The sequence below is a fragment of the Carya illinoinensis genome, chromosome 1, assembly GCF_018687715.1.
Source record: "Carya illinoinensis cultivar Pawnee chromosome 1, C.illinoinensisPawnee_v1, whole genome shotgun sequence".
Lineage (NCBI taxonomy): Eukaryota > Viridiplantae > Streptophyta > Magnoliopsida > Fagales > Juglandaceae > Carya > Carya illinoinensis.
The window spans coordinates 28,600,923-28,627,304 of record NC_056752.1 but is presented as its reverse complement, the minus strand read 5'-3'; the positions used below and the strand labels follow the sequence as shown (position 1 = coordinate 28,627,304).

General features: G+C 36.4%; 1 protein-coding gene and 1 pseudogene across 1 annotated transcript; both read right to left on the bottom strand.

The window, feature by feature from the left end:
• Window positions 1–6,210: 6,210 nt before the first annotated feature.
• Window positions 6,211–18,898, bottom strand: LOC122280763 (annotated as a pseudogene).
• Window positions 18,899–23,604: 4,706 nt separating this feature from the next.
• LOC122280688 lies at window positions 23,605–26,042 on the bottom strand. The gene is made up of 3 exons (XM_043091705.1): window positions 25,832–26,042; window positions 25,016–25,558; window positions 23,605–24,740 (listed from the first exon to the last, which is right to left on the bottom strand). Exons 1-3 carry the CDS (start codon window positions 26,040–26,042, stop codon window positions 23,605–23,607), a joined length of 1,890 nt encoding a protein of 629 aa, XP_042947639.1.
• Between the last annotated feature and the right edge of the window lie 340 nt (window positions 26,043–26,382).

Below are 26,382 nucleotides of genomic sequence, written 5' to 3'. Positions count from 1 at the left end.
TAAACTACCTAAGTCCCTATGTTCTGAGCTAGAGGGCATGATGGCAAATTTTTGGTGGGGACAGAGGAAAGAAGAAAGGAAGCTGTGTTGGGTGAGTTGGCATAAAATGTGCAGTCCGAAACTTGAGGGTGGGGATGGGTTTTCGAAATCTACATATTTTCAAGAAAGCTCTCCTTGCAAAGTAGGGGTGGAGGATTTTGTCAAATGAAAACTCACTCCTTCGTAAGGTTTTTAAGGCAAGATATTTCCCTTCATCTAGTTTTCAAAACTCTTCTTTAGGGAGTGCCCCTTCCTATGTTTGGAGAGGTATTTGGGAAGCAAAGAACAATTTACTTCATGGATGCAGGTGGCGCGTTGGAAATGGCTTGTCAATAAAAATTTGGTCTAATTATTGGTTGCCAAATCATAAGCTCATACCTGCTAAATCTAACTTAGGACATCTAAGTGATTATCCAGTGGCTTACCTGATGCATGATGATCAAAGAAGCTGGGACATTGACAAGGTCAGAAGTTTGCTACTAGTTCAAAAGGCTACTGAGGTGCTTAGTATCAGAATCCCTTCTGAAAATGTGGCAGACATACTTGTGTGGAAACATAAGAAGAGTGGAATATATAGTGTCAAAAGTGCATACACTTTTTTCACTAAATTGGAGCAAAACAAACAGGATGCTGAGAGTTCAATAGCTGCAGATCAGAAATTGATATGGAAGAATATTTGGAAACTTCATGTACCTCACAGAATTAAAGTTTTTGCATGGAGGATGTGCAAGAATATACTTCCTACTCTCAGAAATTTGAAAAGTCGAAAGTTAATTGAGGATGACAGTTGCATTTGGTGTCAAGAAGAAATGGAAGATTTTAACCATGCACTGGTTTACTGCCCTTTAATTATTGATTGTTGGATGCAACTCTTTCCATCTCTCAAAACATCTACTCAGAGAGAGGATTTTTTACAACTTGTTCTTTCTGTTATAAGAAGAAAATCTAATGGTGAGTTGGAGAAGCTCTTTTTGATGGCAGGGGGTTTTTGGTATAGGCGTATTCAGTGGATGTATGAAGAACAATTTCTAACAACAAACCAAGTCATAAAGCATGCATTATCTTTATATCAGGAGCATAAGGCAACTACAGTAGCGTTGAAAGTTGGACTAAGGTATAAATGTAGATGGAAACCACCTCCTTCGAGCATGCTAAAACTTAATGTGGATGGGGCCCTCTTCAGTGATCAATGCAGGTCAGGTATTGGAGTAGTTTTAAGAGATGACAGAGGACAGGTCTTGCTTGCAGCTAGTAAACCAGAAGATGCACTTGCTGATCCAATGGAAATTGAGTTAATTGCTATGTTAAGGGGTTTGCAGTTGTGCATTCCTTTGGGCATATTAGAGTTACAAATTGAAACATATGCCTTGCTTGTTCTTCAGGAACTGCAAAAAGAGGATTACTCTTCAACTTTGTGGGGTACTCTTATTCAAGACATCAAGTCAATACTTAACAGATTTCCATCATGGAAAGTGCTACACAAAGGGAGGGAAGCAAATGGAGTGGCTCATTCTTTGGCACAATATGCATGGAATCTTAATGATATAGTTGTTTGGTGGGATTCAATCCCAGAATGTATGTATCTCCCAAGCTATGTGAGCAGATTTATCTTTGTAATGTTTGATATTTGCTTATTTGAATAAAGTGCATTGTGGTTATCAAAATATATATATATGCTCATATAAATTTGAATAATTAAATAAGTATTATTTTAATATTATAACCTTTTATTTATTAATGAGAATATCTTAGACATGATTTATACGAAGGATAAGAGAAAACTATGTTCCTAAAACTATTGATGTAATTGTTTGAATCCTCATGATTATAATCTGCCTACTACTCGTTGGAACTCAATACGAGATTACAACCTTAATTTGAATAGGTATATAAGAAAATTAATTATGTGGATTTTCAGTAAGTTGTGAATTTTCAATCAAGTTTGCTGAGAAAATCACTGGTGTTGGCGATAATATGTTTGGATGAACTTTGATTCATGTTCGGCTACTCCAAGGTGGCCAAGGTCTTCTATTTCTCTTTATTTTTTTTATTGATTTTAAAATAAAATGCTTTTAATTTTGATATATTTACATAATTAAAAAAATAAAAATTTCCAGTATAAATAGGAACTAACGATGTTAAATATGGTACATGGAATAGATCATACAGGACGGGTACAAATTTAAAATTTGCCATAGCATGGAGGCGGATCAGCCCAAATTGAGGTCTAAAATAAAAGTTTAAAACATGCCATTTGATCTCCCTTCACCTTCTTCAATTAACTCTTTAACTCTTGTTTCAGCATCCATCCCCTTTACTGGAGATTGAATTGAGAAAGAAGAAAGTCTAGGTATCCATTTATCCCCCCAAATTTTTATATCATGACCATTTCCAACTCTCCAAACCAACCCCTCTCTTAGTAAGTCAAGTGATCCCCACAAACTTCTCCAGATCAATGATGGCCTTTGACCTAGAGGTGCCTTTAACAGATCCACCTTCCTGAAATATTTCTCTTTTAAAACCACAGCTGCAATGGATTGAGGCATAGTCATCACTCTCCAACACTGCTTTGCTAACAAAGCATTGTTGAAACTGTCAAATTCTCTGAAACCCAGCCCCCCTTCTGCTTTAGATCTTCCCATCTTATACCAGCTGCACCACTGAGATTTTCTATCATTACTCTTATAACTCCACCAAAACCTTGCCATGACAGCAGCCATTTCCTTACATAATCTTCTTGGCAACTTAAACACATTCATATGGTAGTTAGGAATTGCTTGAACAACAGCTTTTAGAAGGATCTCTTTTCCTGCAGGAGACAAGAATTGATTCTTCCAATTATTAACCCTCTGCCAAATTCTGTCCTTAATCCCCCTAAACGAATTATACTTGGATCTCCCAACCATTGCAGGCAAACCCAAATACTTTTCACAATCAGTTTGCACTCGAGCCCCCATTCCTTGAACAAGCCTATTCTTCAATTCTTGTTTCACATTTGGACTAAAAAACATAGAAGATTTATGTTTATTTAGACTTTGACCCGATGCCTTCTCATACACCTCAAGAATTCCATTAATCTTCAACCATTCAGTCCAAGTGGCTTTACCAAAGATGATACAATCATCAGCAAAGAGGAGATGGGTAATTTTTGTCCCACCCCTCTTTACTGATACTCCCTTTAACTCATTCCTGAACACAACCTTACTAATCAAAGAGCTTAACCCCTCTGCAACTAATAGAAATAAGTAAGGGGACAAAGGATCCCCTTGTCTTAACCCCCTTGTAGGGTAAATTGTCTCCCCATGATGTCCATTAGTTAGAATTGCATAAGAAACTGATTTCACACAGGCCATGATTAACTTGACCCACCTCTCCCCGAAACCCAACCTTTCCATGACAGCTTGCAGAAAAGACCACTCCACCCTATCATATGCCTTAAAAATGTCTAATTTCAATGCCATACTCCCAACCCCTCCCCTCTGTCTTGTTTGCATCGTATGTAACACTTCATAAGCAGCAATGATATTATCAGAGATTAATCTCCCTGGTATGAAAGCACACTGACTTTTAGACACCACATGATTCAGCACCCCTTTCAGTCTATTAGCCAATGTTTTAGCAATGATTTTGTACAACACATTGCACAAACTTATTGGCCTATAATCATTAACTGTTCTTGCCTCTTTAATCTTTGGAATCAAAGCAACAAAAGTATGGTTAATGGAATGCAACATACCTCCACCATTTAAGAACTTTAGTGCTGCCTTACATACATCACCTCCAACTAGGCTCCAGTATTTCTGAAAAAAACTTGCCCCAAATCCATCTGGACCTGGAGACTTTAAGGGTCCAATCATTCTCATTGCCATCTCCACCTCCTCCCTAGTGAAGTTCTTCTGCAGCATCATATTCATAGGATCAGTAACCCTCCTCTCCATCCCTTCCAAACATCTGGACCTGAAGACTTGGTGACATCAATTTTCAATGAAGAAGATGCACGTCTGATATGTAGTTTACCTACTAGTAAAGCTGGCCTACCTGATAAACAGATATGGGCATTTACTAAGAATGGTATTTTGAGTGTTAAAAGTGCATACCATCTTGACATGTGCAGGAAAAGGAATATAAAAGGGGAAATGTCAAGAAGAGAAAGAGAGGGGTGGAAGGTGTTGTGGAGGATGAAGGTACCTGGTGTTGTTAAGATGTTCATGTGGAAAGCCCTATTGGACTGCCTACCTACAAGAGTAAATTTAGTCAAGAGGAAAATTGCAGAAAAAGCAAGTTGCCCTCTGTGTGGAAAGGAAGAGGAATCTGTTGGCCATGTACTATGGAGTTGTTTGTGTGCAAATGATGTGTGGGCTGGAAGGGATAGTCCTGTACAGAAATGGTCTAGCAGTGGGGAGGACTTGTTTGAAATTTGGGATAGAATGATCAGTAGACTGTCAATGAAAGAATTGGAGGTGGTTGTGTCTGTTATGAGGCAACTTTGGCTACGGAGAAACAAATTTGTTTTTGAAAACCAGTTTGTTAATCCTGCAGCTGTTTTTAAGCAGGGCTTAGTAAGCTTAGAAGATTTCCAGAAAGCTAATGCAGAGCAGGCCCGAGAGGTGATTGGGGGAGTTGCAGCAAGGAGGACATGTAAATGGAAGAAACCAGTTAACTCAGTTAGAGTTAATTGGGATGCAGCTTTTCAAGAGAAGGAAGGGAGAATGGGAATGGGAGTAGTGGTTCGAGATAATGAAGGGGAAGTACTTGCTTCACTATGTAACTCAAAAAGGTGGGTGACAAGTCTAGTAGTTGCAGAACTTCATGCATTGTGGAGGGCTTTGAAGCTTGGAGCTGAATTAAGTTTGGAAAAGGTGGAGTTTGAAGGGGATGCGCTGGGGATTATCAATGCTGTTAATGGAAAGGAAACTAATTGGGAGTGGAATGGGCAAATGATTGAGGATATCAAACTGATTTTAAAGAATAGACCAGATTGGTCTGTAAAGCACATATACAGAGAAGGAAACAAAGTTGCTCACAATTTAGCTAGATATTCACTCAATGTACATGAAGAATATGTGTGGATAGAAGAAGTACCAAAGGAGATTTGTAGTTTTGTGATTCAAGATAAACTTTGTAACAGTGATCAATGAATATGGAGGGGATTTTCCTCCTTTCCTTTCAAAAAAAAAAAAAACATGCCATTTGATCTATTGTTATAATATAATGATATACATCATGTTAAATATATATAATATTTTATAAATCATTTAAAATCAATATTTGCTACTCTATAGGATGCAAAATTATATTCAAATGTTCTATAACATTCTTGTGACGTGTTTAGTTGATGATCATGAGAATATGTTATGAAAATTTTCAATAACATTCGAATTGTTATCAGATACTTCAATAACATTTACTTTATGCATTTGGTAAATATACATATCAATGCTTCGATCAGAGCATTAGTTTAATTATAAAAATATATTTGAACAAAAACATTAAAATATATGCCATGTTTTAGAAGATTTTAAAGATAAAAAACAGTCTTTTTTACACACCGTGCTTTAAAAATTTTAGAAAATATTATTTATATTATATCACCTTATTCTACTCTCAAGCATTAACAATGCTCTTATACGATATGGATAGATCAATAGCGAGAAGAATGTGTATTTAATACAAAAAAAATTTTTAATTGTAAGTTGCAAGGGGCTTTTTTTTTTTTTTCGGAGCAAAATATAAAATAAGCTGGCCTTTTATGGATTGTTTTTCTCTAAAAGAATATACAATAGATTTATATGGACTTTGTTCAGTTGCAAGGAGAGAGCCTTTGCATTTTGGGGGGCGCGCGCGATTGGTAGTCGCCTAAGTAATTGCCTTGCCTTTGTGCCACCCTTAGAACGAGAGTTATTCCTAAAAACGTTTATAGGGGCCGGGCGACTCTTAATCGAGAAAATAAATAAATAAAATTAAAATGTATACCAAAATATATTATGCACTAATGACCTTATGATGAAATGTAATATGTCTCAAAGCAAAAGAAACAGACAAAGTATATAAACACAATCCAACTGAAATTTAATTTATTAGTAATCTCTCCATGATGGATAAAAGGAAATATATAAGTACTGACAGCTTTCTCAATTGCTAATTGACTGCCTTTAGGTCAATTTGGATAAGTTACAACCATCGTTTCATTTTCCTATTGAAGATGCTAGGTCCATAAGTTGAAATACACGTCTACAAGAAGGGGGAATTGCATCAACACAAAGAGGGTGACAGGAATACTAGCCAGAGATATGACTGGAATAACCATCCTTGATTCTTCACGTAGCATAAGTAAAAGACCTGCAGAAAAGGCTATCATCATGGTTGCAATGGAGAAGAAAAGAGTGGAAAGGCCTATTATCATTTTTGTGGGTAGGGGTTTAAAGAAGTCTTCTTTTGCATAACGTGATGTAAGGATTCCCAAGAACACCAGTATAGAAGATGCAGAGGAAAATAGTGATAGAGCATCCGATACTATAAAGATCCTAAACAATTTTTTATTGAAGAATATTGGCAAGCCTGTGTCTTGGTTGTTGCCTCCAGGAATGGTAAAGGCTGCAACAAACATAATAGTAAGTATCAAAACGGCTACCACGGTGCAAGAAGTTGTTGTATCCTTCATCCATTTCTCACCCTCTTTCATCAAGTCCTTGTGGTTTTTCGTAAACAACTCCCATGGAGTCACACCATCTTTGTTTACAAATTCCTTGATTTTTTTATGGGCAATACTTTCGACCACCTACACGTGTAACACAATTAAAGACAGGTTAGCAAAATATATATTGAAGTAAATATCAATCACTGACAAGAACCAAGAATTTCATCATGGAATTAATAGAGGAAAAAGTAAATATCAGATTTAATTGTTTCATTCCTAAAATTTTATTGACTAGATTAAAATTAAATTATGACCTTCTACGAAACAGATAGTGGAGGATATATTCCAGTATGTGAATTAAATAGGAAAAGATAAAGAATATTAATATTGATATCCCCTTACAACTTTGTTTTAATTGAAAACTAGAACCATAACCCAAACTAATCAACCCCATTGCAAAACCTGAGATTGTGAAAACCCAAAACAAAAGAAATCCCTATCCTAAAATCTTTACCAAAAATATTGAGTGTATTTATGTGTGATGGAACTCCGAGATTTCGACAAATTTCAAACTCACAATGACTAATTGTGGTCTCACCCAGGCAATATATATGCTATTCATCTTAAATTATTAAAGTTTACATTTTGCATCCTTTCAATATTGTCCACACCTAAATATCATTCACGCCCGATTTAAATTGTTTTTTTTTTTAAATAGAAACAAACATCTTCATTTGAGATAAACAATTACAGACATTTATCAAACCATAAGGTTTAAGAAAGAAAGTCTCGAATACAATCCCACCACATTTCAATATTATCAACTCTCCAAGCATTACAAGCAATCATCAGGTGTATCTTCTATCCAAACCAAATCAGACTATAAAAATAAACTTTCCTTTGCTAGAATATGAGCTATCTCATTGTAAGTTCTATAAGTAAACTGTACTTTCCAAGATGTTCTATTCTTCAGTAATTGTTTCATACCTTGTATTAAACTTCCATAGTATAATAAATCTTCATTTGTATTGTTAGCAACTTTAACTACCACTTGAGCATCTCCCTCAAACAACATCTTATCAAATCTGAGTTCTCTGCACACATCCATTGCCTTCCATAAAGCATAACATTCAGCAACAATAGGTTGATTAACATTATGCTTCTATCCCTTCACAGCTACTAACATTTCCCCATCTTCATCTCGGCTTACAACCCATATGCCCACCTTCCTTTCCTTTTTATCAACCACTGCATCCCAATTGACTTTTACATAATCTGGTCTTAGTTTCTCCCACCTCAGATTTATGCTACAACTCCCTCCATTCCTTCTAGTGCTGGCCTTGTCTGTCTATTGAGATGTTGATATCCTGTCAGACCATGCTTAGCATATCTTATTACTTGACTTGGAGATTTGAACTTGTCTTTGAAAATGCACTCATTTCTTCTCAGCCATAAGCCCCTCATCACAACAGCTACCTCCTCTAGTTCGAATTCATTCAGTTTTTCTATTAGTTTTTCCCACAGAGCTAGTAGATTAGATTCTTCAATCTTCATCTTCTACAATATACTCAATGACTCTAACTAGACATCACAAGTTGTAGGACATTGCCAAACCACATGCATAACTGTTTCCTCATCTCTTCTACAAATGGGACAGTAGGGGTTTCTGTTATTGTAATCAAAAAAAGATTTTCCTTGGTAGCTAGAAACTCATTGACAGCTTTCTAGAGAAATACTTTAACTTTCCTTGGAACATTCACTTTCCATATGCTTTCCCTGCCTTTTTTCTTCTCTTGATGCCTTGAATTTTCACCTCTGCTAGTTTTTTTTCCTTTCAAGCTCCAAGTAGTATGCACTTCACACAAAAAAAAAAAAAAACAATCCTTTCTTATGGTCACCAAATCATTTTATCTTCCATATCCATGCTACTCAATGGCATACTACGTATCTGATCAACTTCCTCTTTACTGAAAATTCTTCTAATCAATGATTCATTCCGCCCCCCTCTGCATTGCATTAGCTCACACACTCTTGCTTCATTATTTAGAACTGAGACTGGAGACTGTACAATGAAAGTTGAAGGTGTAGCAAGCCATCTCTGACCCCATATTTTAAGTCTATCACCATTTCCAACCTTCCATCTCAGTCCCTCTCTCAAAAGACTCACTGCATTTCACACACTTCTCCACATATAGGAGGGTCTGTGACCCAATTTTGCTTCTAGTAATGGCTTGTCTTTAAACTTCTTTTCCTTCAAAATCTTAGCAGCCATACTAGTCTTGTTCTGTAGTAGCCTCCACACCTACTTAGCCAGAAGAGCCATATTGAAGCTCTCTAGCTATGTCCCTAAAGCCCAAACCCCATTTCCTTTTATGTTTCCCCATCCTCTCCCAACGGTACCAATGAACACCACTCCCTTTTGTTGATTGCCCCACCAAAACTTGGCAAGCATAATATTAAGCACCCTACACAGCTTCTTTGGAAGTTGAAACACACTCATTATGTAAGTGGGTACTGTTTGCAGGACTGCTTTTATTAAAACTTCTTTCCTAGCAACTAATAGAAAATAGTTTTTCTAGTTATTGATCTTCTTCCATACTCTCTCCTTTATGCTCCTAAAAGCATTGTACTTTGATTTCCCTACAACTGTAGGCAGCCCCAAATATTTCTCATAGCTGCCTTTCATCACTGCTCCTCCTCCCTCCATTATCCTCCTTTTGTCTTCTTCTTTTGAATTGAAACTAAAAAGACAGTTATTTTATCCTTATTCAGGAATTGACCTGATGCTTTTTCATATTTCCATAATAAACCTTGAATTTTTACACATTCCTCTATCTTAGCTCTACCAAAGAGTATGTAGTTATCGGCAAAGAGTAAATGATTAACTTGAGTCTTACCCCTTGAAACTACCAAAGAGTATATTATGCTCCCGAGTGACCAGAGGAGTTCCACTGAGATAATGCCTCATCTTGGCTTGGGGTCATGATACACACGCACTCAAAAATATTTTCTCGACACGAAACCCATTTTTCATGTATAACATGTGAAAATGCATGCAAATGCACAATGAATAACATTTTACTGAACACGACATAAAATACTCGAGCATAAATCAATTTCACAAACAACCCATCCTCCAATCTAACTTAACCCTCATACTCCTCAGACTCAAGGTCTGGCACAACTAAAAGATTGCAGAAAAAGTGTTAGCAGAAGAATATATTTAAATTTTAAAAGTTCTTTGAAAAAATATTATAGTGACGAAAGGCAACTCTGGAAGATCAAAGGTCACGCCAAAAGTGGCATAGTAACGGCGGACAGTGTTTTCTAAGCAATGGCCATGGGTCTCACAATAGAAAATGGAAAGGAGAGCTTGGAAGGCTAAGGTCGGGCATGGAGGTGGCTGAGTGGGTGTTAGTGGAGTTGGTGGTGGCTCGAGAGGGCGGTCCACGACGGGCCTAGTGCCAGATCTAAGTAGTGTGAAGAGGGGGGGAAACTCATTTTGGGTTGTGCTCATGTGGGGGAAAGGGCTGCCATGAGCGGCTGGGTTCGGGGGCTGGGGGTTCACTGGTGAAGGGGGGAGGTAGTTGGCTGCATAGGGCTGCAACATGGCAGTGCACGGTGGAGAACAACATGCAACCAAGAGAGTGAGAAGGAGAGGTCACAAGGGTGGAGACTAGCGTGAGGGAAATCACCAACGTAAGCTTCGCTGGTTGGCGGCGATCTAGCTGAGTCACGGCAGAGATAGGCCACACAAGGAGAAGGGCTACAGGAAGGGAGAAAATTAGGGAGAGAGGAAGAGAGAGAGAAACCGAGAGGGTGGAGGCTGGTGGGGGAGGTCGCTAGCGAGAGGTGGTGGTGGTCGGCAGGCTGGGTGGCTCACGGGTGATTTCGTTGAGTTCAAAAGGGGGGTGATTTCGTCGAGTTCAAAGGGGGAGGGAGGAAAGAGGGAAAGTGGGGGGAAAAGGAAGAAAAAGAAAGAAAAAGGGAAAAAGAAAAAAAGAAGGGAAGTTAATGAGGTCCACTCTTTCAAGTCAGTATTTCAAAACTGATCCAATGAAAAGGATTTAAAATACTAGTTTAACTAACTTGAAAAGAATAGATAATTAAGATAAAATACTAGTTCAACTTTAGCAATAATAACGATAAAATACAATAATAATAATAATAATAATAATAATAATAATAATAATAATAATAATAATAATAATAATAATAATCAATTTAAAATAAAGGATCCAATAAAATAATTAGCTCAGTAAACACTTAAAAATTCAAGGAAAAGAGGGATGTCACACACATCTTCTTTACATTTCAGTTCTTCTTACTCATCATCACCAAAATCAATATTTTGGGCTTCCTCCTCCACACTACAACAAAATTAGGTTTTAGTGACAGATGAAACTGTCACAAGAAATGGGAAAAACGTCACGAAATACATTTGGTGACGGTCAGAAACCGTCACCACCATTGTCACGTAATGTGCGTCACGGAATACATTTGGTGATAGTTTACTGTACAAGCATCACTAAAAATATTTTTACTGACGGTTAGGGATGTGCTGTTTGAAATAACGTTCGAACGTATTATTTTCTGTGATGGTTAGAATCTGTCACAGAAACTTACGTTCGAACTTAAAATATTACGTTTGAATGTAAAATGAACGAACTGACATCCGAACGAGAAAAGGTAACATTTGTTGATTATAGTTCGGACGTATTGGATAAACGTTCAAACGTTTATACGTGCGAACGTTACGTTCGAATCTACAATCCAACATAAATGAAATAATGTCTGAACGTTTGTATCCTAATGTTCGGACGTTAATTCGAATGTTAAGAGAGTAGAGTTTGAACGCAAAGTGTATGTTCGGATGTTTGGAACGTTAAATTTTTTTGACATTCGAACGTTTTGTTAATTTGGGGTAAAAACGTTAGAACGTTTTGTTACAATTTTGTATGGTTACGTTTGAACGTATTTTCGAACGTGTAATATTGTTGAAACATATTTTATTTACATTTAAACGTACATATCAGAAATGCTAAACTCATCCACTTAATAAACATACCAATTGTTTCATATTACATTACATATTTCACAACCAACATTGTTTGAAACTGTTTTCAAATTAGATATTAAAAATGTAATACACAAATAAAATTAATTTCTTTTTCTTTCCTCGCCCAGCACGATTCTGTTGCAATGACATAACACGCTCCATTTGCAGCATCATCTCCCGTTGCACTTGCTCTTGGACCTCACTACATATTCTTTCCTCCTGGTCTCTTTGTTGGTTCTGCAAACGCGTCTCTAAATGAGACTGTCGCTCTAAGAGGGACTCTAACTCTTGCTGTCTAGACCTCATATACTCATTTTCGCGTCGTGCAGCTTCTAAATGTTTGGTAAGATTATTAATTTGAGATGTCGATGAGGTTGAGGAAGATGAACCGGAATGCTTGAAAGATCGTCCCAAACCTCTTGCCATACTAGAGTTGGGCCCAAGCACCTGTGTAAAAATGTCTAAGTCACTAGGAGAGGATTTCCCAGAAGCTGACTGCATCTCCATCATTTTTCCCTGAAGTTTGAAAGATCAAAACACACAATAAGTAACACATTAAAAGAAATACAAATAAAAAATAATTTAATCACATGTTACATAATTTATTTAACAAAAAGAACACCGCTTACATAATTAATTGCAGCTGCAGGATCTATCCACTCACTATGCTCATTAGTGTGAGCAGCAGCATAGACATGAACCAGGGAAAAGTTTTCAGGATCATCACGTTTCTAAGAAAGCGACATTAGCAATTTGAAAAAGACAGTGTTAGGACTTATATAAAAGAATAATAAGAAAAAATATGAATTATTGCGTTTATTAATTACTATTTTTTCAGTAAGACGATGAAATGATCTTGAACCAGCATGATGGTGAATAGTCAGAGCAAATCTATTATTTGCATTTGTAGAACTTAAGTGCTACAAAAATAATTCCCACCGTTAATTGTAATATATGTATATAAGTTATTATTAAATAAGTTATTATTATTATAATTATTATTATTAAATAAGTTATTATTATTAGGGATTGATACTAATAACACTATACAATATATTATTAGATAAAATATTTGTTATTATTGAGCTATTAGATTTTTAGGAATTATTATTTTATAATTACAATTTTTAATAATTGTTAATATATAATACAGATACTTATGTATTGATAATTTTACTAATACGAATTTTAATTCTTACTATATAATTATGCCTTATAATTGACACTTATATTTATATAATATTTATTATATTAGTTATTTAACTAATTATATCGATAATAGTTGTAAATAATATTATAACTTATAATTATCGTAACTATTCAAATATACTATATATATTGCATATAGTCCTCCAATTATATTATAATATCTATATGCACAACAAATAAACACATAAATTCACAAATAATTATTATTCAACACCATACACTATACTAAAACATTATCACATTAAGAATAAACATATTCAATAACAACAATTTTTCATTTTAATTCAATCAAACAACACAATCCATATCACAAATTAAATCCACAATAAAAATGTAACAATAGAATTTAGTATATATACCTTGTGCTCAAAATAAATTCCTCTTCACAAATTTTCAACAATTCCCAACAAATGATCCTTCAAAAAATACACAATACTAGTTAGTTAAATATATATAAAAAAACATTGACAAATATCATATAAATTACAAATAAAATAGAGAAAATTTTATTACCTTAATGCTTAAAAAAAGCCTTTGCAAACTCTCTCTTACACTAACTCTCTCTCACTCCCTCTCTCACTCTAACTCTCCATTTCTTCTCTCCCTCTCTCTAAAACTCTCTCTCTCTCTCTCTCTCTCTCTCTCTCTCTCTCTGAATTTCACGCACGCTGAAAGCAGAAATGACTCTGTTTTCCCGTGTGTGAAAGTTTTATATTCTAATTGTTATACAATTAACGTTCGGACGTTCATTAATGAAACATTCGAACGTTAATTTACCCACCGAACGTTCACACAGTAACGTTCGAACGTATAATTATCCCGCATTTCATTTATACAGTACGCTCGAACATACAATTCTCCCGCCTACGGATTCACTCATCACGTTCGAACGTTATACTAAACGTTTGAACATACTGTTAATTTTTGGTTTCAGCGAGAAAATTCCCTCCAAATTTATTATTACGTCCGAACGTTATTCAATAAGGTTCAAACGTAAATTAGATTATTTCATTTTTACATAATAGAAGTTAGTATAATTAATAAATAATTTAAATATTAAATTATAATATTTAATATATAATTTGTAGCAATTATAATATATATAACATAACTATTATATAAGAACGTACTATATATATTATAATATTATTATTAACTAATAATAATAAAATATAGTTATTATATTATAACTATAATATAATAACTATATTATATATTATAGTTATAATAAGTATATATGTAATATAGTATATAGTACTAATTGTATATTATACTAGTATAATAGTAGATATTATCGTATATCTAATAACTATATTAAAGTAACATAGTTATTAGATAATATAGTATAAGTATTATATAGTATATTATCTATATATAATAATTATACTATATAGTATCTATATTATATGGTACATATTATAGATATAATATGCTACTAGTATATTATATAGTATATTTACTACTTGTATAGTAATATAGTATATATACTACAAATATATACTATATTATAGTATATAGTAGTGTATATATATATCCAACAATATATATATGGACTATAGTAGTATATTAAAGTCATTTACATATAATTTATATAACTATGATATATATATTATACTAACCTATTATATATATAATTATATTAAGACTAATATATTACTTAGAAAATTAATATTTATAAAGTATTTATGTTAATATATAAAGTTACTATATATATTATAGTTAATACTATAATATATTAATATAATATATATTATATTATCTGTTATATAATATATATTAATATATAATATAATATTTTACTATTTATTATGTAATAACTATAGTGTAAAAAACGTTCGGACGTTACCATTTAAACGTCCGGACGTTTTGATTAACGTCCGAACGTATAATATATAATGTTCGCATGTAGATATAATGTCCGAACGTATACGTTATATGTTCGCATGATATAACGTCCGAACGTATAATATATAACGTTCGCATGTGGATGAAACGTTTGAACGTTAATTAATGAATGTTCGAACGTTAACTATATATAAAGCCAGGCCTGACGGTTTCCAGGCCATTTCTCGCACTAAAACTCTCACTCTCTCTTCCTCTCCGCCACGCACGCCGCCGCAACCGACGTCAAACACCACTGCAACCATCACTAAAAGGTAATGTGCCCTTCCCCTCTTCTATGTATTACCATTTTAATCGGTAGGTTTCAAAAATTTGAAACCCACCGTAGGCCGGTTATTGTTCATTGCATTTTCGGCCATCATTCGCCGTAAATTGATAAAATAGGACCGTAGAAACATTCCCTACTGTTAGTAGATGCTTATTTTGGTTGTTTGTGGCTTCGAAACATGCATTTCGAAGCTTTCATAAATGGCTGAGACGACTCAGCGATTCCGATTTGTAACGTTTGGACGTCACGACCCAACGTCCGAACATGTAACCTTTACTATTCCTTACATTCACACATTAAATTGTAACATGCAAACGTAATTTTTGACGTGCGAACGTTTTATCCAACGCTTTAACATAACGTTGGATAAAACGTTCGAACGTAAACCGTTGGTCTTCTTCAGCTAGTAAGAACGTCCGAACATATGACGGTTCAAATTCATTACGTCTGAACGTTGATATCATACGTTCGGACGTAATGAACTCATTCGTCCCTTGTTAAAGCGTTGGATAAAACGTTCGCACGTAAACCGTTGGTCTTCTTCAGCTAGTAAGAACGTCCGAACATATGACGGTTCAAATTCATTACGTCTGAACGTTGATATCATACGTTCGGACGTAATGAACTCATTCGTCCCTTTTTATCGAACGTTTAAATTAAATGTTCAATAAAACGTCCGAACGTAACATCTTTGTACATTCGCACGTGACATTATTAATTTTAACGTGCGATACTACGCTTTCAATAACGTTCGAACGTTTCCTATTAAAAAATTTTTATATTTTTTCTTTTTATTATTATTATTATTATTGATACTGAAAAAGTTAAATTATTTAAAAATTTTACTGTCAAAATTATGTAAATTTATAAGGATGATATTTTAATTTTCTGTATAATCCATATATGTCATAATATGTATGTATCTGTGATTCTAATCATTTTTTAAAAGATTATAACTTATATATTATTTTTTTTAATTTTCAGGATATGGCTCAGTATATGATGACAAGGAAGCGAGGGAGGGATGGAGGCAATCCAGACATTGCTCGACTGGGGGCACGAACTGTTATGGGGGAACGAGAAATCCTCATTAACGAGTTTGATGAGCTCAGTTGGGAGCAGAAGACGCTAAGAGAAGTCTTCGTCACCAGAGGCTGGGGTCCCATATGCACATTGAGGGGAAAGATTTACTCCTCAATGGTTTAAGAGTTTGACATTGGGATGGCCACCATGCCTAACGATGCATCATCCCATACTCTCTAACTACGCGGTGTACAGTTTCAGTTCTCGGTAGATGTTATCACCAACTTACTCCAGATTCTGCGTATACTACCTGAGTCGACAGCTACTCAGGCTGGTGACACAGCAGCTGCATTTTTCCCGAGCATATTTGAGGTAGATCCAGCCGCTTCTGCTTCATCTTCGGGCCCTGTTGAGTTTATGCCCAATCATGAAGAAGATCGACCCGAGGGCGATCCTATTGCTACTGAGGTTGGTGATGATGAGCGGGACCAGGATTTCTACATCCTCACTGGCACGGACCGCACGAAGCTCAATAGGCCGAACTCCTTCAACCAGAATCAGCTGCTGCCTTTCTTTCGCATGTTGCACATTTTTATTGCAACAAATGTAGACCCGATGGCACATAAGAGCACATTCAGTCGGGCTCGTGCACAGTTCCTGATTCACTTGGCACGTGGTGAGCCCATTGACTTGCCCCTCGTTATATTTGAGCGGATCCATTACAAGGCTAGCATCGTTACCACGAATAATCTCCCGTACGGAGTCATCATCAGTCGCTTATTACTAGCTCGGGGAGTGCCACTCCAGGCGGAGGAGATGATGATAAACCAGATGAGCCCCATTGACATGACCACACACCGCCGGAGCATTGGACAGGGGAGAGGCTCAGCTCGGCGTCAGTCTGGTCCTACACCAGATCTTGTTCCCCTGACCGAGTCTGGGGCCGATGTTGCTCGCCCGTCGATGAGTACTAGTCAGCAGCCGGGAGTTACATCTGCTGGGGATGTGTGACCTGCTTGGGTTGATGCAATGATGACAGATATGAAGGCGCATATAGACCGACAAATCGATAAACAGATTGCGCATATAGATCAGGCTGTCGCACATCTTGCACATCATGTAGATGTGCTAAACAATAAGGTTGAGAAATTGACTGAGGAGTTTCGATCTTTTGTAAACCAGCAGTTCTGAAAGTCATTTGTAAAAATTTATCATATTTTATTTTTTATTTTCGACATATGTAATGGACACAAATATTTAATGTATGTATTGTGTAGCTTAATTTCTACTCTTAATTTTTTTTTTAATATAACGTTACTCAACCTTACTATTAAAAAACTATATTATGGTTAATTTATGAAAATTAACATATAACGTTCGAACCTTATCACTTTAACGTTTGAACCTTGGCGCTAATATATTCACGTTCGCACATAATTAGATAAAACGTTCAAACGTTCGTGCTAAAAATTTTACATTCGCACGTCAATATACATAACATTCGAACGTTATTGTGACGTGCGAACGTATTATGTGAAACGTCCGAACGTTTTAAAATTCTTGCCCAACATTTAGTGATAGTTCTCACAAACCGTCACAGTAAATACGTTTTAGTCACAGTTTGAAAACCGTCACTATTTATAATCTGTCACTAAAAGCTATATTTGTTGTAGTGCCATGAGCTTCAGCTTCTTCATTTATCCTCAATTTCATTCATCTCTCACCATCGAAATCCCACTCTTGCCACTGAAGTACACTCAAACCACCTAAATCAGTCCCATATAGATGATATAAGTATTCGTTATTCTTACCCTCCACTCCCAACCACCTCTGATTATGTTAGAACTTGATGGATCCCACTTCATCTCAGTTTTCTTCTAGAGAGAAAAAAAATGAGAGAAGACTATTCAATGCCAATACCCATCGCGGCACATTATGATGGATGGAAAATATTGCGACTTTTTAGCAGTTGAAGGTTATACATGTCGGTTAGATGATTAAAAAAAAATTCTTATATTTTGAAGACGTATTAATTAATGTCTTATCGTTTTCATTTGTCACTAGTACATATAGAATCCTATTAGGCATATATTTAACACCCTTAAGAGGAAGATTTCAGTGCAGTTCAGTACTATTAATTTTATATATATCCTTATATCCTTAGCTAATATATATAATACCTAGTTCCCTAATAGGTCACTAGTCAAATTACCGTATACCAAAGATCAAAATAGAGTGCATAATCCATTTCTTATGAAGTACTTTCTTAGTCATAACACATTTGCATACTGCTAAGAGATATATTTCAAGAGTAACATTGTACGTACGCATGTCCCAGAATCAATAGAATCTAATAGAGACGTGTTCCTTGATTTAATCGCAGTACTAAAATTCCAATTACTATTCAAAACCCTAGAATAGTAGTCTCCAAGTGTTATATTTTTGAATGAGATTCCTGATCATTTGGCTGAACTAATGGTGCCTTATTACACCGAAAGTTCAGTTGTTTGTTTTTCCTAGATATATTTGTCTTCCTCACCACATTTGGTGTCAGTTGTGCTAAAATAGCCACGGCTTGCAGTATGCAGAAGAGTATATCAGATAAATATATATAGAAAATGAGAGAGATGACGTTAAACCATTGTAGTTCTTTTTGCATTTGTAAAGCTGCACCTGGTATGCGATCGAGCATATTGGAAGCTAGTGGCATCCCTGCGATATGTAATATATTGTTCCAAGAGGGATCCTTTTCATTTGCCATTTTGTTCTTAATATCTATTCCATATATAAGGCTAAAGATTTTAGCTTGGCGGCATAGGACAGCAAACGAGAATATATTTCTTGACTTGCCATCTTTGCTCCACAGAAGATTGGATTCTTTTTCAATACATCGTGAACAAACTCAAAAGCCCATTTCTTGATTGCACGGAAAATGGCTGCATTAACATTACCTTTATTCCTTTTTTTCCGGGTCTGATTTTACGATTTCTTCACACATAAGATTCAGAAGTTCACGAGATTGTTCATGGACCAACTTCATTTCCTTTAAATGCTCGATATCTTTGTCAACAATTGATCACAATTGACAATTTAATCAAACGAAACATTAATACATGGAAGAAAAAAAAAGGGATAAAAAAGATTAAAGAAATGAGATAAATTTGGCAAATTAAACTTACGTACCCAAGACTTTAATGAGTTTTGAAAATGGCCAGCTCAACAGGGCTCGAACTACAAAGTAGAAATGAAATTTAATCAGGTACACACATTAGAAGATTGTTCGAATATATTATTCCAAAATACTATGAAATTTGCTTATATTCCCATCATGCAACCTAGGTAAGAAACGCATTTGTGAAACCTCATTTTGTAATTAAGTTTATTTGCTTTCACGGTATATTGAGAGAAACTTATAAGTTCATGATAGTTGTGTTCCAAATTTGGTATTCTTAAGAAATGACAATTGCTGATAGTACTGTTTTTTCATACAGTTTTCAAGATCAATGAAGTGGATGTAGCTGGAAATAAGATAATAGAGAAAAAATATTGTCAGTCGGGTCCAAGTAGGCCGAATAGCTTTGATGCTTAACTTAGAATCAAGATATGTTAAAAGATAGAAATGAATCCTAGAGTTTTACCCCATATATGCTTTGGACCATTTATAGTGTTTGGTCTGCATATTATATAGTTATGGATTATTGTATGTTTATAGCGTTTTGTCTCCATGATTATGGGCTATTGTATGTCCTAATCTAGAGGTCCCTTCTAGTCAACCGGTCTTGCAACTAGATAATTAATTTTTCGGCCACAGTTCATGCTTCCACTTGAGAATCTCTTCTACATGTCCGGTTCTTACCATACTAAATGCATATTTTTTTATGTCACATTGTATCAAATGCCTCTCACCATCCTATCCTGTTGCACTAAAAATGCTGCACATTGCATTCACTGGTTCGTAATACACATTCCCATCGTTATTAATGCTCTAATCATGTTCCCTGTTCTGATGGATGACATCACCTCAATTCTTGACCTTGTCATTCCTAGTAGGCACGCATCACCTCACCTTGCCATCTTGCATAACTATCGCAACCTTCATGTAGGCAAGGATGACATCTTGGGCCCGATGACACGTTTGCCATAAGTTGCTCCCAAATTTTCACTCATTTGCCAAGGAGCATGTGTGAATTTCAAACGTCACTATTAACTAGCAAGCCATTTCTGCAATCGTGCTACGAGAAATCTTGATTGCATTTATATATATTATCAAGCAAGCATGGGCATTTGAATCCCTCCCATCAAGTCCTGCCAGCTCTGTTGGCAAAAGTATCGAAGAGAGTGGGGAGAGAAGAAAGAAAAGAAAGAAGGAAAAAGAAAAGGAGAGGTTAAAATAAACAAGAGGAAAAGGAAAGAGACAGAAAAGTATTATAAAAAAATGCTATTGGAGTTGCCTTTTGAGATCTTTTTCACTTTTAGTGCCTAGGGTTCACCTATGGCGGTGCCCCCACCCCCCACTCTTGACACCGTCGGGGGACTTTGGTTGGGGGGGAGATTGGTAAAAAGTCCTTTGCACAAGCAGTCATGAGGCAGGAACCTTCTTCTTTCAAACTTCCAATGCAGTATCCAATGGACGTAATTGGCAAGCCAGGTTTTATGTTTACAGATTCTGAGATGACAAAGGTTGTTGATGATTTTTGTTTCGCACTTGTGTTGAAGTTCTCACATTTAAGGCCTTCCATTGATAAGATTCGTCTGAACATTATCAAAACTTGGGGTTTAATGGAGATTCCTATCATTAGTTTTATGGATGACTATCATGTGCTCATTCAAATGCAGTCTGAGTTTGATTCCATGCATGCCTAGGTGCGAGACGATAGAGTGATTGATAGATGTGTTTTCAGATTGTTTCGGTGGACAAAGGATTTTGATCTTCATATTGAATTTTTGTTGGCACCGCAATGGATATTTTTACCAGGTCTGCAGTTGCATATGTATAGAACCCATTGTTTATAAATTCTAGCCACAAGATTTGGTCATTACTTAGGCACTGACAACACAACCTTCAACAAAACGAGGGCCACGGGCGCATTTGTGTGTAGAGGTGGATCTGAAGGAGGAATCTATCCAAGGTTTTCCAATTGTTTTGTCCTCTAATAGGACAATCTGGAAAGAGGCAAGGTACAAAAAACTAGATTTTTATTTCTCTAAATGTTGTAGACAAGTTCATACGAAAGTGGTTTGTCGTATGAGGGAGTCTTAGCATACTGCAGGGGGGACAGGGTACAGAGTTCCCAATAAGAAAGGGTGGAAAGAAAAAACAAGTGAGAATGAGGGGAAGAAGGGGCACGATGCGGAAGGTTTAGGTTCGGAAAAACCTTCTCAACCTTGTCTTCGGAAGGTATACCAGTTGGAAATAACAAGGCTGGAAAGATGCTGGTTTTGGCTGATGCGGATGGGGTTTGAAGAAATAGGACAAGGATAAGTCATTTATTTTGCAAAGAGAGACAAATTATATCGATCTTGTTATTAGACCTTTTGAGGTAGACTCCAAGAGTATGGGAAGTCCTGTTTTTTGTGTCATTGCAGGAGAGGGTGGTTACACTTGAAAATGAAGAAGGGGGAAGTCCAGTTCGTCTTTTGGTGGGGATTCCAATTGTAGAATTGTTACCATTGGAAGATGTCCCTACAAGAGGTGTTTTTAGGGGGGACAAACTGTATTGATCTTTGAGATTTTAGAATTGGAATGTAGGTCAAATATGGTGGTCGATGATGCTGTTGCAATAGGGGAGTACCAATCAGTTTTTCATTCGAATGCTGAAGATGGAGGCAAACTTGTAGCACTTGCTCGGGAGAAGAGTTATGACTCTGATCCTGAAACCCATGAGCCAAGGGTCATGGCTTCTGAAACCAAGAAACACACGGTGAGACAATCACAACAGGTTTTATCCCGACCCTCTGAACTGAATTTATGATTTACAATATATTGGTGTGGAACTTGAGAGGGTTAGGCAATTCTAGACGTAGATTAAAATGTTAAGTAAAGAAACATAGAGTGACTAATGTTGGGATTTTGGAACCTTTTGCTGCGGTTGATAAAATGCCTCACTTGGCTTGTTCATTGAGGCTCCCACATTATTGTAGTAATGAGGCTATGGATGGCAAATTATGGATTTTCTAGAGTGAAAAATGTGAATGGGAGGTGTTGTCCATGACTAATCAGATGATCACTGGGTGGTTTTGGATTGGTGAGGCCAAGCTCCTAATTTCTTTTGTCTATGCAAAGTGTAGTTGTCTGGAGCGTAGAGATTAATGGCAAAGTCTAGAGAGAGTTGACCCCAATGAGTGACAATGGCTTGTTGTAGGGGATTTCAATATCATCTGGGGAGATGGTGAAAGAATTGGTGGTAATCCAAGGCCTATTTCTTCCATGGAGGAGTTTAATGCTCATCTTGATCACTACGGTTTACTGGACCTTCAGATTGTGGGAAGTTGACTTTCGTGGTGTAATGGCCAAGACAGTAATTCAAGAAGTTGGGTTCGGCTAGATAGAGCACTCATTAATGTTCCATTCGCGACTCGATTTCCTTTAGCTTTCTTTGAATATCTTGAGACGAAGTATTTGGATCATTGCCCTATGCTCATTCATTTTCAAAAATTGGTGGTAAGCTACAACCTTTATCCTTTTTGCTTTCAAAATATGTGGTGTTCTCTTGCAGATTTAAGCAATGTGTGGAGCCAATATGAAAGGAACCTACTCAAGCATTGGGCCTTTTACGGTTAGCAGAAAAATTGAAGAAAACTAAACTAGCTCTCTGAGCATGGAATAGACAAGTTTTCGGGCATGTTGGGTAGACAATTGAGGACATGAAAGAGAGACTCGAGGTCTTAGAAAGTAGTTTACAAGGCGGCTATGATCTTGAGGTTTTTTTTTTTTTTTTTTTTTTTTTTCTAATCAAGCTTGCGTATATATTAATGAACTGAAGAGGAAACAGGAGGGTCTTTGCCACTATCTATAGTTACAATATTGGAAGGTAAAATAGCTACTGGAATGTGACCAACAATACCATTGGTTGCTGCCCATTCCGCCACAAAATGCGCAAATCGATTTTGAGATCTAACAGAGAAACGATATCATCCAGAATTGGAGATATTTGCCAGTGAGAGGTTGAGCCTTGGATGGATGATATAACAATGAGAGAGTCTTATTCGAAAGAGATGTTCAGGTACTGGGAGACATTTGCTCTATTGATAGCCAGTTTGGCTGTAAGTGCTTCACTACTACTGGAATTGATGTTCCTGCTTTTTCTGCCCATACTTCTAATACTTTTCCTTGTGAGTCTCGGCATATCGCTGAAGCCCATGAAGAAGAGTTCCTAACTGCGGCGTCAAAGGAGATACTTATTACATTGGGTTCAGGCTGCTCCCAAGGTTGGTTGATCTGATGAGTACTCTTTATTTCCCAGGCCTTTAGATTTTCCTGATATGAGGAATTAGTAGTTCTTTTGCTTTCTGCAGTGGTATGACTTTTTGATTGTGGACTGTCTCATTTCTCATCCACCATGTAAAATCCATAATTAGAGCCGCAAAAATTTGAAAAGGATGAACATCCTGGGGGTTTAGTCCCAACTTCTGATTTGGATTGAGAATTAGAGTAATCCATTCCTGAATAGTGTTGGTGACCACTGAGGAAAGATTTAAAGGCCATCTACTTTGTCTCCATAAGATTCTTGAGATTGGGCACTCTATAAAGAGATGGAACAAAGTTTCTTCTTGCTCATTGCATAAAGGACAAAGGAGAGTTGGCATGAATGATAAGAATCTCTTCAAAATTCCTCTCGTGGGTAATATATCCCAGGAAAGTTTCCACAGAAGGAGCTTATGGCGATCGTGAATTTTTAACTTCCAAATCTTCTCAAAAGCAGTATTATCCATGTTTGAGATGCTTACGTGGATATCATTGATGCTTTTTGCTGCCAGATGATAAGCTATTTTGACTGAGAATTTCCCGTTGTGGTTTTTGATCCATATGCGGCAATCATCTCTTAATCTTGTGCTAGGAAGTGGTATCTTCAAGATTTCTTTGATGCTTTCGTGGCTGAAGAAAAGTTTCATTTTTGTCAGGTTCCAATAGTGAGATTCTTGGATGATGAAATCTGAAACTTTGAGTGATGGAGATAAGACCGTAATATGACTTAGCGGATTCGGTCTGAAATTTTCAAGAGATGGTGTCCATGGATCTGTCCAAGCACTCACTGCTGTTCCATTGGAAATTTGATAGCACATACCTTGTTCTAGCAGTTTACGAGTTTTTAGTAAGTTCTTCCAGAAGATAGAATCTGCTACCTTTGCGTTTACCTGCCAGAAAGTGTTTGTCTTCAGATATTTTTTTTTGTGAGGAGCGAGTGCCATATATTGGTGTTTGCTTGGCTTATTTCCCATCCTGTCTTGGCTAGCAGTGCCATGTTCATATTTTCCATCAATCTCAATCCTAAGCCACCTTCCTTTTTCGGTTGACAGATCGACTTCCACGATTTTAGATAGAGCTTGTGCTTTTGATCTTTCTTTGTGCCCCACCAAAAATTTTTGAAGCTCGTATTCATTGACTTACACATTGATTGTGGTAAAAGATGAGTCGACATTTGGTATGTGGGAATGGTACTAGCCACTGTTCGAATTAGCATCGTTCTTCCTGCTTGTGAAAGTAACTTTGATCTCCATCCTTCTAGCTTGGAATTTATGTTATCCAACAACCCCTTGTAGCTTTCTTTTTTGGATCTTCCGAAGGAGGTTTGGATGCCAAGATATTTCATTTTGGGGTTTGTTTCTCTGTATTCCAGTTGCTCAATTATAGCCCTCCTTACTACTTGATTTGTGTTACCTGTAATGTAGATTGATGATTTTTCTTTGTTGATTCGTTGGCCTGACCATTCCTGGTACTTTTCCAGATTTCTGCTTATATTCCTTGCTACGGTTTCTTCAGCTATTCCAAAAATGATGAGATCATCTGCGAATAGAAGATGTGAGATTGACGGACAATTTCTGCCTAATTTGAGCCCTTTTATGGTTCCCATAGCTTCTGATCTAGCAATTAATCTTGATAGGACTTCAGTGCATAGAATGAATAGGAAAGGTGAGATTGGGTCACCTTGTATGAGTCCCCTTTCAGCATGAAAAAAACCACGAGGGGAGCCATTTATAAGTTCCAAGAAGGTTACCATTGTTATACACTCTCTGACGAGATTGATCCACTTGTTGCTGTATCCCAATGCTTTCATTATTGCAAACAAGAAATCCCATTCTATAAAGTCGAATGTTTTCTCCATGTCTAGTTTGATTGCCATTTGACCCTTCTTTCCTTTCAGTTTTTTGAGATGATGAAGCAGCTCATGAGCAATGATTGAATTTTCCTTTATATTACAACCTGGAACGCGTTTGAAAAGGAGAGATGATACTTGGGAGTGTTTTCTTCAATCGGTTAGCCAAAACTTTGTGATGAGCATGTATATAACATTAGTCAAGCTGATTGGCCGGAAATGTTTTGGTGAGCTCGGATTGGGCACTTTCGGAATCAATGCTATATTTGTGTAGTTGATTTGTCTCAAGAGCTTTCCACTTCTAAAGAAATTTTGTACTGCAGCAAGAACTTCTTTTTTGACTATATTCCAGTAATGCTTGTAAAAAAGAGCTGTCATACCATCTGGACCTGGAGCTTTGTAGTTTGGGATTTTCTTTAGTGCCTCATAGATCTCCGCTTCTTTTGGCACTTTTGTTAGACAAACATTTTCCTGTTCAGATATTTGCCTTTGAAATAGATCTTCTAGCTCACTTGGAATTTCAGGCTTTGTTGAAGGGTAGATGGACCTGAAATGTTCTATGAAAATTAATTCAATTTCATCCTGATTCATAGTCCAATTACTTGGGCCAATCTTTATAGAGTCAATTCCATTGCTTCTTCTTCGGATTGTTGTTGAGAGATGATAGAACTTTGTGTTAAGGTCCGATGTTGTCAGCCAATTGATTCTTGACTTCTGGCCCCACAATGTTTCTTCGTGTCTCAATTGATCTTGAAGTTGGATATTCAATTGGTTCTCTTTCTGAAGGCTTCTGGGGTTTGGTGGCGAGCTTTGAAGATGAGAAATTTCTGCTTCTAATTGCTTGATGTTTTCTTGAATCCTCCCAAAATGTACCTTGTTCCATAATTTAAGAGCTTCTTTTGTGGCTTTAATTTTGCTGCATAAAATGCAT

Bases quoted from the DNA above. Each gene is read 5' to 3' on its own strand.
- LOC122280688 (XM_043091705.1), bottom strand. From the start codon at position 26,042: ATGAATCAGGATGAAATTGAATTAATTTTCATAGAACATTTCAGGTCC. The intron at 25,559-25,831 runs GTATGACAGCTC...AACGCGTTCCAG, and splicing joins CAAAGCTCCAGGTCCAGATG to GTTGTAATATAAAGGAAAAT. The intron at 24,741-25,015 runs GTAACACAAATC...TCAATGTGTAAG, and splicing joins ATCATCAATCTACATTACAG to TCAATGAATACGAGCTTCAA.